Source organism: Schistocerca gregaria, chromosome 7 (assembly GCF_023897955.1).
Source record: "Schistocerca gregaria isolate iqSchGreg1 chromosome 7, iqSchGreg1.2, whole genome shotgun sequence".
Taxonomy (NCBI): Eukaryota; Metazoa; Arthropoda; class Insecta; order Orthoptera; family Acrididae; genus Schistocerca; species Schistocerca gregaria.
Window position 1 is genome coordinate 318,774,911 of NC_064926.1, and position 17,997 is coordinate 318,792,907.

A 17,997-nucleotide genomic window follows, 5' to 3' on the forward strand; every position below is an offset into this window, starting at 1 on the left:
TTTCTTACTATTTGCTTGGCGTGTTCGATAGGTGGTATGTCCCACTCAAGCAGTTAGGATACGTAGCTCGACCTCTGGAAGCAGCTGAAGAGGATGACTCAGTCAGTCGTACAAATGTAAAGAGCAAAGCAGGGTAAATAGCAAAACTGGCTGGGATGATAGCAAAATCTTTAAGGGTGGGACACTGAAACTCATGGGAGTACCTCTTTCTTAGGCTAAGATCAGTGTCCAATGATTCAACTTTGAATGAAATTTAGCTTAATGAGAAGTTCAGGCTGGCAGTTATTAGAGATGTTAAAACATCAGTAGATTTTCATAAAAGTACAGTAAAAAATAATGTTAGCATGTCACGAGATTCTCGTAAAACCACAGTGAAAAATAATGTTAGTATATTTCATCAGAATATCAGGGGATTGAAAAATGAAGTAGGTGAGCTTCTTGTTTGTTTAGAAGATTTGGAAACTAAGGGGCTGTCTGAATATCATGTAATCACAGGTATGGAAAAGGTAAATGTAAGTGAATATATGCTTTCAGCACATGTAAGTAGAGACACTATGGAAAGAGGAGGTGGTTGCCATATATGTTAAAATCTGTCATAGTTTGAAAAATTTAGAAACTAAGAAATTTTGTGTAGGGCAACATATAGAAGCATGTGCGTATGAGCTTCAATTAAATAATGGTAATTTTATAACTGTAGCCGTGTACAGGTCCCCATTGGAAAATTTTCAGCTATTTTTGAAAAACTTGGATTATTTGTTGTGCTATCAGTCAAACAGAGGGAAGAAAATGATAGTTTGTGGGGATTTGAATGTAGATTTTCTGTAACAGTTCGATAGAAATATTGGCACTGAAGTATTATTTGGTTCTTTCAATTTGTCGTCAGTTACTGACTTTCCTACTGGGATGGTACAGGAAAGCACCGCAGTGATAGACAATGTTTTTATAGATCAAGATAAATTTAATCAAATAAATACTTTTTCTGTTAAGAATGGTCTGTCTGATCATGATGAACAGCTTGTTACAATATATGAGATAACTCCATACAGTACTGCAAAACAGTCCTCCAAAATACTGCGTTCAATTAATAATATAACAATTGAAAATTTAGGGTAAGCTTGTGACAGTTAGACTGTGATGAGGTGTACAGCGAACCTGGTGCTAATTTAAAATTTAACCTACTTAATTATACGTTTCTGAGTATAATTGAAAACAATTTCCCTAATAAGAAAGTGAAATATAATTGTATGAAACCATCTAAAAAATCATGGCTTACTGAAGGGATGAAAATATTTGTAAACAGAAGAGGGAAATGTAGCTTATAGCTATGAGGAGTAATGATCCAGAAATATTGAAACATTATAGAAACTACTGCACTGTATTAAGAAAAGTTATTAAAAGTCCAGAATTATATGCATTATATCTGAGAAAGGCACATCTGATAATAAAATTAAAAGGGCAACAGACAACTGAGGGCACAGGAAAACCGTATTTTTCTCAAACTCAATGAAGAGATTGTTAACAAAAAGTAAGACGTAAGAACATTTTTAATAATCATTTTTTAAGTCTTGTAGAGAAAATAGGATCCAGCTATTCATCAGAAAATGCAATACTTATGGAATTTATTAAAATTGAAATTCAACTCACCTCACCTACAGAAATTAGGAAAATAATAAATTCACTCAACAGTAAAAGCTCACACGGAATTGATGGCATTTCTAACACAGTACTAAAAGCTTGTTCACAACAGATGAGTAGGATTCTCAGCCACTTATATATATAGTAGCTCACCGAAATAGGGCATTTCTTCGGATAAATTGTAATACGCTACTGTTAAACCGTTGCATAAAAAAGTGGACAGGTTGATGCTAACAACTATGGCCATATTCCACTTCTGATTGCTTTATCCAAAATCCTTGAAAAAATAATGTATTCAAGAGTAGTGTAATATATTTTTGTAAAAATGAAGTATTAACAAAATGTCAGTGTTATTTTCAGAAAAGCTTTTCAATAGAATAAGTTATATATATTTTTTCACTGATCAAATATTAAATGCTTTAAGTAACCGAACAGCAACCACTGGAATATTATGCAATTTCTCAAAGGCATTTGACTGCATGAATCATGAAATTCTTCTAGATAAGCTTAAGCATTGTGATATGAGTGGGACAGTGCACAAATGGTTTAATTCATAATTAACTGGAAGAACGCAGAAGGTTGAAGTTAACAGTACAGGTAATGTGCAAAAATCAACGTTCTCTAACTTGGAAGTTATCAGGATTCAGTCGTGGGTCCCTTATTATTCTTAATATACATTAATCACTTACCACGCTATATTCATGAGGACACAAAGCTAGTTGTTTTTGCTGATGATGCAAGTATAGTAATCACACCCAACAAACAAGAACAGCTTAGGAAATTGTAAATATCGTCTTTCAGAAAATTATGAAGTTGTTCTCTGCAAATGGACTCTCACAAAAGTTTGAGAAAACACAGTATATGTAATTCTTTACAGCAAATGCCATATCACCAGTGATAAATGTAGATATGAACAGAAGACTTTTGCTAAGGCAGAATATACAAAATTTCTTGGTGTGTACATTGATGAGAAATTGAATTGTGAAAACATATTGCTGATCTGCTGGAACGGTTAGGTTTAGCTACTTATGCTGTTAGGGTTACTGCAAATTTTGGTGATAAACATATCAGTAAAATAGCCTACTATGCCTATTTTCATTCGCTGATTTCATATGGCAGGGTAATTCATCATAAAGAGAAAAAGTAATCAGAATAACAGCTGGATCCCACAGAAGATCATCTTGCAGACATTTATCTAAGTAACTTGGAATATTCACAGTACCTCCTCAACACATACAGACATCAAAAAGTTTTGCATCACCCTGGTTCCCAGAACTTCTGAAGATAGACGTTGACTCTGTATATTGTATCACAGACACAGTCCTTCTTACTATTCAGAGATGTCACTAAACCTACCCAAAGATGTAAACAACCATGCTTGAGCAGCACCTATTAGACGGAGGGGGTCCGACAGCCGATCAGTTCCAGTCATTCAATCAGGAAGGAGGTACACGGTTCGTGTTGCCTGTAATTCAACCATGCCTAGACGGTCAATATCGCGGCTCGATCGCGTCCGCATTGTTACTTTGTGCCAGGATGGCTCTCAACAATGGAAGTGACCAGGCGCGTCGAAATGAACCCAAGCGATGGTGTTCAGTTCGGGCATGGAGGAGATACAGAGAGACAGGAACTGTCGATGACATGTCTTGCTCAGGCCGCCCTAGGGCTACTAATGCAGTGGATGACAGCTACCTACGGATTATGGCTCGGAGGAACCCTGACAGCAACGTCACTATGTTGAATAATGCCTTTCTGGCAGCCACAGTAAGTCATGTTACAACTCAAGCTGTGCGCAGTAGGCTGCATGGTGCTCAACATCACTCCCGACGTCCATGGCGAGGTCCATCTTTGCAACCACGACGCCATGAAGCGCGGTGCAGATGGGCCCAACAACATGCCGAATGGACCGCTCAGGATTGGCTTCACGTTCTCTTCACCGATGAGTGTCAACCAGAGATTCGTCGGAGACGTGTTTGAAGGCAACCCGGTCAGGCTGAACGCCTTAGACACACACAATTGCCCCCCCCCCCCCGCAGCTCCCCCCCCCCCCCCCCCCCCCCGTGCACATCTTGTGAATGATTTCACAAGACATCGCTCAACTAGAGTGGCCATCATGTCCTTCAGACATGAACCCTATCGAACATGCCTGTGATAGATTGAAAAGGGCTGTTTATGGACGTCGTGACCCACCAACCACTCTTAGGGATCTATGCCGAATCGTCACTGAGGAGTGGGACAAACTGGACTAACAGTGCTTTAATGAACTTGTGGATAGTACGTCACGACAAATAAAGACATGCATCAGTGAAAGAGGACGTGCTACTGGGTATTAAAGGTATTGGTGTGTACAGCAATCTGGATCACCACCTGTGAAGGTTTGGCTGTATGGTGGTACAACACGCAATGTGCGGTTTTCATGAGCAATAAAAAGGGCGGAAATGATGTTTATGTTGATCTCTATTCCAATTTTCTGTACAGGTTCTGGAACTCTCGGAACCGAGGTGGTGCAAAACTTTTTTTTTTGATGTGTGTATATTCACTTAGGAAATTTGTTATTATTAACCCATCCCAGTTCAAAAATAACAGCCAAGTGCATAACTACAATACTAGAAGAAAGTATGATCTTCTCTACTCTGGGCTGAATCTGACTTTGGCACAGAAAGGGGTAAATTACGCTACCGAAAAAAATCTTTGGTCATTTGCCAAATACCATTAAAAGTCTGACAGATAGCTAACCAACATTTAAAAACAAATTAAAAGAATTTCTGAATGACAATAGAAGAATTTTTAGATAAGAAGTAGTAAGTGAAAAAGAAATAATAATTATATTGTGCAAAGGAAACTTATGTCAAAGTGACACGTTCCAAATCATTACGAAATGTCATATTCATGATCTATGGAACAAGTATTATGGTAGTGTATTATAATGTAATGTAACATAAAAATTTCGCCAATGGTTTCTTTATGTCACAATTTTTTTATCTTAGTATCAAAGCAGTTCCCTAGAATTCAAGATTATTCCAGTAAGATGTCCCCCGATGACAAGTGAATATAACCCAGCTTTTTTATTCAAACTGGTTTTTAATGTGTTCAAAAGGTGTCATACAATTAGTCAGTTAATGATTATGCTTACAAATATATGTGAAGAAAAAATTAGTACTTCATGAAAGGGAACACTCAGAATGAAGGAAAGATATTTGCCAGTTGTAACATAAAGACGTCAAAATTAGAGAAAGCCCATATTTACAGAAATTTTATGACTTCTATTACAAAGATCTTTTCATATTGTTAAGGACCACAATGTTACCAGTCGCCATCAGCATTGTAAACTGTTTGGGCCTGAGGCTGATATTACATATTTCTTCCCAAAAGCTATTTTTCCATCACTAATCGTATTCCCATCTCGACATTTATCTCATTTCCAATGCAGATTAGTATTATATACAGGTATTCAGTGGAATTTATTCCATAGGAATGTGAAAGCAAAATCATTAAGCCATAATTTCGTTGTTGGTGCTGAAGTTTCTTACGTTTTTATTGTGCTCTGTGTTGTCATTGTAACTTCTAACCGGGAAGTAAATTTTGTATGAAGTCCAGAGACACAACGATATTAGTAATTACAAACAAGTCACCACCTTAAAATTATTACACGAAAATTAATACGTCGACACATGGTTTTAATCAACTATTAAATTTTATACCTCAGCAAATTATTCTGACAATGTTTATTCATGTGTCGTTGATAATTACTAATATGTCAGATGTTCCTTGTGATTTCGAAAAATTTGAGGTGTGAGGTTCTGTTTCACCTGAATGGACATTGTTGATGGAATCAGTAGTGTCCATGACCAACCAATAATTGCAGAAAAGCCTTGTAGAACGCTCATCGGCCAGGATTCAGGATTCTAAGTCAATGGTCTGAGTCCGACACCTCCACAAAGCGTATCCAACAGCAGACTTACGGAATATGAAGAGAACGCCCTCGCCCGAGTCGACTCCAGTGAGAACCGGCACCTTGTTGAAGCGACCCTCTTTGAGTACAGTGATGGGGTGCTCTCTCACAAAAGCATCTTCCACCTCTGGTTCGACAACCGGAGCGAAGGCCAGATGCGATAGCTTCACCTTCTCCTGAAACACCAGCCATAAATGAAATTACTTCAAAACAAAAAAAAAAAACAAAAAAAACAGAAAGAAATTTTATGTAAAAAGTAAGTCAGGAACATTATCACAAACTTGTGGTATGCCACATTGTTTCACATCCTAAGACACACCTAATAGAAATCTACCTATAGTGTCCATGTAGTACTACGCGCCTTGAAAGAATGACTTTTCGGAACCCCGTAATTGTCTCCCATTGCGAAAAATAAGTTTTAAATTTTGTTGAAAGGTGCCTACGATCTTCTACCCTAATGGTGCATCACTTCAGGGCTCGACGACGGCCTCTGCTGACACCATCAGAAGTTCCAACCCCTCCCTAAGGACGTCGTGAGGCTGCATTCGCATTAAACGTGCTCTGACAACTTTGGACGGCAGCACGACCGTAAATTAAGCCCTCGTGTACAGTTTGGGGCCTTTAGAAACTGTTCAAAACCACTCGACGAAATTTGGACGTGACCTGTGGTAGGAAAGGGCACTTATGCATTTGCATCCCTTCTTTTTCGCTCCCTCTTGTGGCGTCATCAAAGGAGGAACGGGGGATGTAGGGATGCACCATTGAGATGTGCGTGAATTAAATGTCCCTCTAACACCCTCAAGTTTGGCAACACCCTGGGTGCCATTCACGCACCTTAGTGGACCACTTTACAAATGTACCTGTCAAAATCCTCCGCTCTCGCTCTTGGAAGGCGTTCAACAGACATGGTGCACCATACAGATTCTTCATTCTCCGATAAATGCCATGTGTCCTCCACCAGCCAAGAAAAGGATAACAGCATGCTGGTCCTGTTTGAACGCTTTTGGTAATAACGTCGGCGCATTTAAGAAACGTATGACGAAAGACACGAATGCCAAAGTAATCCCTTGCCGACACGTCGGTGTTTATTCACTCTCATTATAATTGCTCTACGTTGCATATACGCTGCAGGAATGAACCCAAACCGAAACTTTTTGTTTGCCTTTTACGAGGTGTGTGAGAATAGTAATGAGAAAGGTAACACTACGAGCGATCTGGCAACGCTGCGTTATTCTATTTGTGTAGACCGTTGTGCTCATTCTTCTTAGGTGCTCAGTCCGAGTTTAAGCTCCATAGAGCCATGTGTGATTTTTGAGAGCGCAACCAATGAAGTTGTGTTTATGTTGTGTGTGTAAGTAGGCTGTTTAGGTTTTTTTTATTGGTAACGCCGCCGCCAATTAGCGCTCTGTATGAAAATCACTGGTTGTGCCGTGTGCAGTCTGTGGCTGGTTGGCATTGTTGTAATATTCGCCATTGTAGTGTTGGGCAGCGGCAGCTGGATGCTAACAGCGCGTAGCGTTGCGCAGTTGGAGGTGAGCCGCCAGCAGTGGTGGACGTGGGGAGAGAGATGGCGGAGTTTTGAAATTTGTAAGAATTGGTGTCATGAACTGATATATATATTATGACTATTAAGGTAAATACATTGTTTGTTCTCTATTAAAATCTTTCATTTGCTGACTCTGCTTATCAGTAGTTAGTGCCTTCAGTAGTTTGAATCTTTTATTTAGCTGGCAGTAGTGGCGCTCGCTGTATTGCGGTAGCTTGAGTAACGAAGATTTTTGTGAGGTAAGTGATTTGTGAAACGTATAGGTTAATGTTAGTCAGGGCCATTGTTTCTTAGGGATTTTTGGAAGTCAGATTGCGTTACACCAAAAATATTGTGCTTCAGTTTAAGCACAGTTATGTATAATTTTTCTAAGGGGACGTTTCATGAGCGCAACCAATGAAGTTGTGTTTATGTTGTGTGTTATGAAAATGTAACAGTGGAATTTAGAGTAATGCTATGCAATCAAGTTTTGTGTTAAACCTGGGGAATCCGCGAGTGTGAGCTTTGAAAAGTTGAAACAGACCTATGGCGAACATTCCTCATCAAGAGCACAAGGTTTTCGCTTGTGAAGATCATTTTGGAAAGGCCGAAAACACAGTGAAAATGAACCTCGCTCAGGGAGACCTTCAACTTCAAGTTGTCGGAAGTTCCATGCGGCTTTTCGTGGATGATGCTGTAGTATACAGAGAAGTTGCAGCATTAGAAAATTACAGCGAAATGCAGGAAGATCTGCAGCGGATAGGCACTTGGTGCAGGGATTGGCAACTGGCCCTTAACATAGACAAATGTAATGTATTGCGAATACATAGAAAGAAGAATCCTTTATTGTATGATTATATGATAGCAGAAGAAACACTGGTAGCAGTTACTTCTGTAAAATATCCGGGAGTATGGGTGCAGAACGATTTGAAGTGGAATGATCATATAAAATTAATTGTTGGTAGGGCGGGTACCAGGTTGAGATTCATTGGGAGAGTCCTTAGAAAATGTAGTCCATCAACAAAGGAGGTGGCTTACAAAACACTCGTTCGACCTGTACTTGAGTATTGCTCATCAGTGTGGAATCCGTACCAGATCGGGTTGACGGAAGAGATAGAGAAGATCCAAAGAAGAGCGGCGCGTTTCGTTACAGGGTTGGTTGGTAACCGTGATAGCGTTACGGAGATGTTTAGCAAACTCAAGTGGCAGACTCTGCAAGAGAGGCGCTCTGCATCGCGGTGTAGCTTGCTATCCAGGTTTCGAGAGGGTGCGTTTCTCGATGAGGTATCGAATATATTGCTTCCCCCTACTTATACCTCCCCAGATTACGAATGTAAAATTAGAGAGATTCGAGAGAGCGCGGAGGTTTTCAGACAGTCGTTCTTCCCGCGAACCATACGCGACTGGAACATAAAAGGGCGGTAATGACAGTGGCACGTAAAGTGCCCTCCGCCACACACCGTTGGGTGGCTTTCGGAGTATAAATGTAGATGTAGAACATATGCGTGCTCTTGTGAGATCAGATCGACGTTTAACAAAGAAGATAACGGGTGACCTGTGAAAGATATTCATCATAAATCAAATTTTCACAGAAGTTTTGCGCATGCTGCAGGTTGTAATATTATTGGATTTCAGATAATTTGAAGATGAGATATTTGTCATAAAAGAGAGGAACAGCCATCGGGCTGTATTTAGTAAATATATTAAGTATCAGATCGCATGTGTAAAGAGACAAAATACTTTACAATGTGCGCCTACACCAAGACGCGCGTCCAGCGTTAAAATATTTCAAATAAACAATATGACCCGCTGGGTGCAGATATTTAAATCATTGCCACAGCGCGCGATAGCAATAAGCTGCGAAACATTTGAAAGAAAACTCCATCATTTGTTAAGAAATGTTCTAGAGATTTCACTACCGTATTTGCGTTTGGTTGCCGACTTATTAAGACGTGTTATGTAGCACCGCTACAAGTTATATGTTATTTAGTGTCAAAAACGCTGTAAATCACCAAGCAAAACGCTTCGGTAAGCTGTGCGCACGCCAGAACACTTAATTTTCAAGAAAACTCTGACAGACAAAAGCAGCAATTGTTGAACTGCTCCACGTGTGAGAAAATATCAAAACGTTAGTTTAATGCCTTTGTTCTTTGAGAATATATTGATGCTTCACTTTACAGAAAATCTCTGCTTATTCTTTTCTTTACGCTCACCATGATTTTTCAGTATATGTAAGCTTTGTTACAGGTTCGCTCTTCATCGCGGTATCTCGATTGTATTCGGGAAGACATTAATGTGTTCAATTTTCAATGTGATAACTTTTTACAAGATTTCACTGTTTTGCATTCATTTCCATTTGTTATTATTCAAATAGGTCCCTTAGGTATTTTCATCGAAGATTCTGATTGCGTGAAGGCAATCTGGGTCAAAGGTCAGTCACGAAACCACCTTCACGTAAACAAACTTTACGTCTCCTGAACACAATCGGGAACCGACACATTGGCGATCATCCATTAATTTTTTTCTCTTTCCAAGTCATACCAAAAACGGTAAAGCAGAACTGCAGTGAGTACGCAATCTAGTGTTATAGATTGGATTCTTTATCTTGTCGGCAAACATTGCCAGAAAAAATAATATTCTTCTCGGGTGTGCAGCCGGAGCATAACGTCATCTGGACACAATATTTCAGCCGTCCACCTGGCCGACATCTTCAGGTCAGAGTGCTGGTACACGATCTCGCCAGAACTGACTTCCGGCTAGATCGCGTACCAGCACTCTCACCTGAAGATGGAGGCCGGGTGGACCGTTGAAATATTGTGTCAATATGACGTTACGATCTGGCTGCACACCCGAGAAGAATTTTATCAATTATTACGCAGGGAAAGCCTTCGTAGTCACATTGCCATGCATTATCATAATTACTGTTATATTTGATTAAATGTGTGTGAATAGCAAAATCTATAACACCAGAAGGTCTGTGGCAAAATGGTGCCGTATATGCTCACAACTGAGCAGAAGGACAGTCAAAGAAATGTATGCTTTGAGCTGCTTGAGAAGATTGTCAATGACCACGAATGGTTTAGTTGAGTCATCACAGATGATAAATCCTGGATTTTTCAGTAAGATCGTCAGACAACACGGAAAAGTGAGAAATGGCACACTTAAAGACTTCATCGACCGAAAAAAGTTCGAATGAGCAAATCAAAGATCGAAACAATGCTGATTTTCTTTTTCGACATTAGGGGTATAGTGCATAAAGAATTTGTTCCTCCAGGACAAACTGTCTACTAAGTGATGTCCTCGAAAGGCTCAGCAAAATCGAGAAACGAGTGAGACCGAACACTGCGGACAATTGGATGCTGCATCATAACAATGCCCCATGTCACGCGGCCACTTCATCACGGAACTTCTGGCCTCGAAAAGCATTCCTGTTGTTCCACAGACCCTCTGTTCACATGATCTGAGTCTTTGTGACTTCTTCTTTTCTACGAAATTCATAAATATCTTAAAATGACCTCATTTTAGGACTCTCAAGAACATTCAAAAGAAGTGTCTGACATATTGAATGCCCTACTAGTTGAAGCCTTTCAGTGCGCCTGTAAAGACTGAGAACGACTCCGCCGGTGTAAAGTTGCCGAAGGGAACTACTTTGAAGTGGACAATATTTTTGGTTGAAAAAAATTACAACTTAGGTAGATAAAAAGTCTGCCTCATTGCTTTTCACACACATTGCAGCGACCGCAAGTCGCTACACTTCCCTCCAGCCTACACTCTCAAGTGAAGCGACTCCGGCAGCGAATTTCAGCGGCCTGGTACTGAGGTCACTAGCACCGCGGAATATGTTTCACATCACGCATCACGCGGAACTGATAGTGCGGAACTTAGTACCACTGGGCCCCAGGTCACGTGTCGCGTTCTGCAGCTTAGGCCGAGAGAGTTCCAGTGAGGTTTAGATTGACCGCCAGTTCCAGTTCCAGTTCCAGTTGTAGCCTCCACTACAAATCCAATCATTGCCCCTCAGCCATCTCAAAAGTATCGACCGCTCTTCGACAACACCTGACCCTCCCACAGCAGTGCCTACGCTGACTACTAGACTGTACCGTACAACCAATTAACTTAGCCTCAGACCAGGACTGTCACAGGCTAGGAATATTGTACAACAATCTCTTGAAGATAAGTATTTCTGTCTCACTGGATAAAAATGTGTTTTTGGAAATGGAGTTGCCGTTTCACTAGTTGTGTTTGTAGACAAGCGTGCCTGATATCTGACTGGGAGTACTGCCCTTGGCCGGCCGCTGTGGCCGAGCGGTTCTAGGCGTTTCAGCCCGGAACCGCGCTGCCGCTACGGCCACAGGTTCGAATCCTGCCTCGAGCATGGGTATGTGTGATGTCCTTAGGTAGGTTAGGTTTAAGTAGTTCTAAGTCTAGGGGACTGATGACCTCAAATAAGTCCCATAGTACTTGGAGCCATTTGAACCATTTTTTGAGTACTGCCCTTGTTTACACTCACATCAGTGACAATTCGGGGTTTGTTGTCAACATCCTTCGGTATTCACAAAGTGTGCCTACAACAAGCAAATCACGATAATAATGTTCGTAAATACTGTTTGTGTTTGTCACTCTCACAGATCCCTGCTTACCAACGAAAGTCAACCACATTTTACACACCACTGATTGTAATACCTCATTACGTATACATCAGAGACAATAACGGCAGAGTTATCGACTCAAAGATCCTTGAACGTTCGTTTGTCTGTCATGGAAAAATCTAAAAATAATCTGTGTACAATATTTGTATCTATTGAGATTTTCAGAAACATAATATTCACTGATGTACAGTATCATCCGACATACGCAGACCTTAGTCACCATTCAAATCCTCATGACAAAAAAATCAATTTAGAAAAAAACTCATACAGGATCTCCTCTCTAAGAGACGTCAGGCGTATTTCCTCTAATGTTTTGGTATGTATCTGAAATCTCGACTTTGCAGTGCGTATATGGGGTCAGCCAAACAAATACTGCTCATCACATCTTTCAAGCGAAGCCCAGCGCGCCGGCCGCGGTAGTCTAGCGGTTCTAGGCGTTCAGTCCGCGCGACTGCTACGGTCGCAGGTTCGAATCCTGCTTCGGGCATGGATGTGTGTGATGTCCTTAGGTTAGTTAGGTTTAAGTAGTTCTAAGTTCTAGGGGACTGATGACCACAGATGTTAAGTCCCATAGTGCTCAGAGCCTTTTTTTTTTTTTTTTTAAGCTCAGCGTTGACGGAAAATATCGCTTTGTTTTGCGTTACAAATAAAAGGATTTTTAAAGGGGAATTTGATAGAACAGTTCAAAATTAGTCTAATTTGATATTAGTTTTATCTACATATATTAACTGGTGCAGCAAAACACCAAGAATAACCAGGACTCTAGCAGCGACAGTGCCGCCCTGGCCTGTACTGACTGCAACCGGCATTAGGACGTTCCTTCTTTCCCCCAAAAATTTTTCTTTTCGAAAAAATTTACGCTCATCCTTTAAATGTTTTTTCTTTGGTTACATCTACTACGGAAAAAAATTCATCTCAGTGGGATGACACCCTTGTCGACTAGAGTGACATGTTTCAATATTGGAATTTTAGGTTTGGTAATTTTTCGTTAGTGTAATAGGTAGTAATGACTGGATAAAATGAAAATTAAACGCCTTTTTACCTCTTAGGATACGTTTAATGTTTTCTTTTCAGTGATTCTTTCTTGCCATCTAGTTACAGTGTACAATGTTCTTGAACGCAACAAAATATAAATTCTTTTTGCGCCACGTCTACAGTCAATAGTCCGTATAAATCTTGAATTAATATAATGCTCGTTTCTGCAGAGTCATCAACAACCTACAAGTCCTTAACTACACCTTTACCATCCAATTCTGAGATGCTGCTCATCCCTGTCGAAGGGCATTCTTGAATAAAATTAGTGTTCATGATCTTCAGGCAAGAGAACAGACCTCTGCTCTTGATTGACACGAAGTCGCTAATGTTTTCTCTGAAATGAAGATGAGAGTGCATTACGACAAGGAAATTGGCGAATTAAAACCACTAATAAATGGTAATTAGAATAACACTAAACTCAGTGCACTCAAGTCGGCCGGGGTTATACTGCTTCGATCTCAGCAAAATTTTATATGTGTATATATATATAGAGAGGGAAACGTTCCATTGGGAAAAATATATCTAAAAACAAAGATGCTGTAACTTACCAAACGAAATCGTTGGTATGTTGATAGAGACAATAGCAAACACAAACACACACACCAATTTCAAGCTTTCGCAACCCACGGTTGCTTCATCAGGAAAGAGGGAAGGAGAGGGAAAGACGAAAGGATGTGTGTTTTAAGGGAGAGGGTAAGGAGTCATTCCAGTCCCGCGAGCGGAAAGATTTACCTTAGGGGGAAAACGGGACAGGTATACACTCGCACACACACACATATCCATCCGCACATACACAGGCACATGCAGACATATCTAAAGGCCAATATCTCTGGTGGTGTCTGTATATATGCGGATGGATATGTGTGTGCGTGCGAGTGTATACCTGTCTCGGGACTGGAATCACTCCTTACCCTCTCCCTTAAAACCCTAAAACCCACATCCTTTCGTCTTTCCCTCTCCTTACCTCTTTCCCGATGAAGCAACCATGGGTTGCGAAAGCTTGAAATTGGTGTGTGTGTTTGTGTTTGTTATTGTCTCTATCAACATACCAATGCTTTCGTTTGATAAATTACAGCATCTTTGCTTATATATATATATATATATATATATATATATATATATATATATATATATATATATGAAAAATAAGGGACACCATAACCACCAAGCAGCAGAGCTGCTTCGTCGCTGTTGCAGTACCGGTTATTTTTGGTGTTTTACTGTCCCTGTTAATATGTATGTCGATAAAACAGATCTCGCGCTATACTAATTTGGAACCGGTTTATCGAATGACCACGTAAAATTCCGCATTAAAACTCATTTTGTTTGCAACTCTAAACAAACAGACGCTTACCGTCGACACTGAATGTCTCATGAAATACCGACACGAGCCGTATTTGCTTGGGTTGATTCCAGTGACACTCGGCAGAAACGACACTGTCGATGGTTGCTGAAACATCACAGAAAATACGCCTGAACGACTTAGGAGGGAGGGTCGGTACAAAATGTTACAGACTGCGCTGAAGCTTATGTAAGGAAGGAATGAGAAGGTTCTTCGTAGAATTGTCGAGGAAATGAATGTCTGGAAGAAACTAGAAGAAAGTAGAGCGTTAGTTAGGACATTAGGGATTAGCTTCCATCAGTACGTAACCGGCCGGCGAACTGATGTTCCCAACAGGATGCAGGACCTCCTGGGACGCCAGTGGGCCCAACGACAGCCAGCGCTGCGCGCCCTGGCTGCCAGCTATACTCACGTCGTCAGTGAGGATCTCGTTGCCGCGGTCGACGAGGTCGCTGGCCTCCTGCGCCCTGAGGAAGGCCGCCAGCTCCTGGGAGTCGTTGGTCTGCAGGCCGAGCAGAGCGCCCAGTCGGAAGGCCATGTCGCGGGCGTTGGGGAAGATCCCCCACGGCGACACCGACTGCCCGTTCTGGATGATCACCCCGCGGAACAGACCTGCGTACACGTCCGGCTTCTAAGGCAGCCGCTGCTTCAGCCCAAACGACATACTCCAAATTATCCCCGCAACCCACATCGGTTTACCACACGCCGTGAAACAAGGGTGTCCGTTAAGTTCACAGAAATTATTGACCACAAGGTTTTTGTAGCGAGACTGAGTACCCCGACATCAAAATCCATCAAAAACAAACGGAAGGCATATCAGTTTATAAAATACAGGTAAAAGCTCTCTCGACTGCTTCCTAAGAGACAATCGCCATTTCTTCCAAACTGTGTAAGCAGAGACCAAATGTGGCTCCAGGAAAAACAAAGCTCGCAGACATTTTGAAAAATTTCCCTTTGTTTGGATGCAAACCATGCGTAACGAAACATTTTCGTAAATACTGGTACCGTAATTTGTCGACCGTGCAGCTTCTCTAGAATAAATGATTATGAATCGAACCCCTCAGCTGCCGACAGGTGTTGTTGATATACCTCAATGGGGACAGCTGAAAATGTTTTTTTTTTTCTTCTCAATAGTTCGTTGCAGACGTCCCCTGACGCCCGTTGAAGTTTGTTATTGATTCATTCACTCCGGCAGCTAACCCTCTGACCAAACACGCTGAGCTACCGTACCGGCATACATCTGAGCACCGAGGACACAGATGAACAGACTTCAGGGACTTATCCCTTGTACGCTTCTCGTGGGACCCACATTCCCAACTGTCTACAATCTACATAAGTAATGTTCCCAATTGATATTTACCCATCCGCTCATTACTAAGGTGACGATTCTCGTACGAGTTCGGCCAACCTGTGCGCATTCGCACAGACGAAGGTCATTGGCTGGGTAGCCTTTAACTATATATGAAGATAGTTACTGTTGCCGAAAGAACAGATACCATAGATGACCGTGCACCTTCTCTAGAATAAATGATTGTGTATCTGAACCCACAGCTACCGACAGGTGTTGTTGATACACCTCAATGGGGACAGTTGAAAATGTATGCCCTGAGCGGGACTCGAACCTGGGATCTCCTGCTTACACGGCAGACACTTTATCCATCTGTCGGCAGCTGAGGGTTTCGATTGATAATCATTTATTCTAGAGAAGCTGCACGGTCATCTATGGTATCTGTTCTCTCGGCAACAGTTAATATCTTCATATATAATTAAAGGCTACCCGATCATTGACCGTCTGTGCGAATGAGCACAGGTCGCCAGAACTCTTATGCGAATCGTCACCATAGCTGGCGCGAGTAATGAGTGGATGGGAAATATCCATTACGAATGTAGATTGTGGACAGTACGGAATGTGGGTCTCACGGGAAGCGTGCAAGGGATAAGTCCCTGCAGTCGCGCTATTCATCTGTGTCCTCGGTGGCTCAGATGGACGCCGGCGCGGTAGCTCAGCGTGTTCGGCCAGAGGGTTTAGCTACCCTCTGTAATAAAAAAAAAAAAAAAAAAAACTGAGTGAACGGATCAACAAACAACTTGAACAGGTGTCATCGGATGTACGCCACGAACAAATTCAACGAACAATATAGAACAAAATGAGAAAAAAATGATGGATAGAGCGTCTGTCAGGTAAGCAGGACATCCCGGGTTCGAGTCCCTATAAGGGCATACATTCTCACCTATCCCCATTGAGATATATAAACAACACCTGTCGGCAGCTGAGGGTTTCGATTCATAATTATTTATCCAAAAGAAGCAGTTTCTCGTTCGTTGTCAATCAAAGATGTACAAGACTGAAGGATCTGGATAAAGCTTTTAGCTTGCCTGTAGAAACAGTAGTCGTATGATATTTCTTGTATCGATAAAAATTAGTAAACAACGAAATAACATTGGAAATTCAATAAGAGTTAGTGCGAATACACATGTGTTTTCATCGTATTACCTTTCAAATTAAATATGTGCGAAATAATACGAATAGTGTTGAAAATAATAATATAAATTAAAAGATGAGCAGAACTCGATCCAGCGATCCACCCATTACGAAGCTTCGGCGCTAAGCACATAACCGCTGCCAGTTCGTGGTCAAAAACTTCTCTTGTGATTTTCTCGAAACTATCTAACTAGTACGTCTTACTACTTGCACATTATGTTGTCCTAATGGAGTACTAAAAGTGTACAAAATTTGAAGTAAATCTATGATGCGAACGTCGTGGCCTTCCATTGTTACATGCACCAAAAGTGACTGAAGATACAGGGGGGGGGAAACGTAAATTAGTTACAAACTACTGCCTGAACACACTTTGGTTGGTTGGTTGGTTGATTTGGGGGAAGAGACCAAACTACGAGGTCATCGGTCTCATCGGATTAGGGAAGGACGGGGAAGGAATTCGGCCGTGCCCTTTGAAAGGAACCATCCCGGAATTTGCCTGGAGCGATTTAGGAAAATCACGGAAAACCTAAATCAGGATGGCCGAGCGCGGGATTGAACCGTCGTCCTCCCGAATGCGAGTGCAGTGTGCTAACCACTGCGCCACCTCGCTCGGTGAACACACTTTATTCAACATGTAAACGTCACTACAGATCTTCGGATTTAGGTTATGTCATGTTCGATATGCCTGCGATCATTGGCGATGATGTGGCGCAGGCGAATAGCGAAATTCTGCATGGCCCGCTGAAGTGTCGGAACATCGATGCTGCCGATGACCTCCTGAATGGCTGTTTCGGGCTCAGAAGTGGCTTTTGTTTTGTTGCTGCACACCTTGTCTTTAATATAGCCCCACAAAAGTGAGTCGCGTGTATTCAGATCCGGAGAATATGGTGGTCAATCGAGGGCCATGCCAGACCGCATTCTGGCTCTGGGGTCCCCAGAACCCCAAAGCCAGAATGCGGTCCCCAAAGTACTCCTCCAGACATCAAACCCTCACTTGCGTCGAGGGGTCGTGCTCCGTCTTGCACGAACCAGATGTTGTCGAAATCACGGTCACTTTGGATAATGAGAATGAAATCATCTTCCAAAACCTTCGCGCACTGTTCGGGAGTCAAGGAATATTAATTACACCGATTATTTCTTGACTGGATATTGCACACCACACAGTCACCCTTTGAGGGTGAAGAGACTTCTCGATCACGAAATGCGGATTCTCAGTCCCTCAAAGTCGCCAATTTTGCTCATTGACGGACCCATCCAAATGAAAGTGGGCTTCGTCGCTAAGCCAACCCATAATGTGCATACTACTTCCCACCATGACCGGCCGCCAACCGTGCAGTTTGAACGGCCGAACACAAATCGTTCAGGAGCTATGACAAT

At 41.7% G+C, this 17,997-nt stretch overlaps 1 protein-coding gene across 1 annotated transcript in view; it reads right to left on the reverse strand.

Annotated features, from left to right (window-relative positions):
* Positions 1 to 17,997, reverse strand: part of LOC126281847 (acetylcholinesterase-like) — a 105,954-nt gene that overhangs the window by 39,470 nt on the left and 48,487 nt on the right. Inside the window, exons 5-6 of the mRNA XM_049981096.1 lie at positions 14,551 to 14,750; positions 5,598 to 5,763 (exon numbers count right to left, since the gene is read on the reverse strand). Of these exons, the coding sequence (XP_049837053.1) occupies positions 5,598 to 5,763; positions 14,551 to 14,750 (366 nt within the window). The remainder of the gene's footprint in view (positions 1 to 5,597; positions 5,764 to 14,550; positions 14,751 to 17,997) is intronic.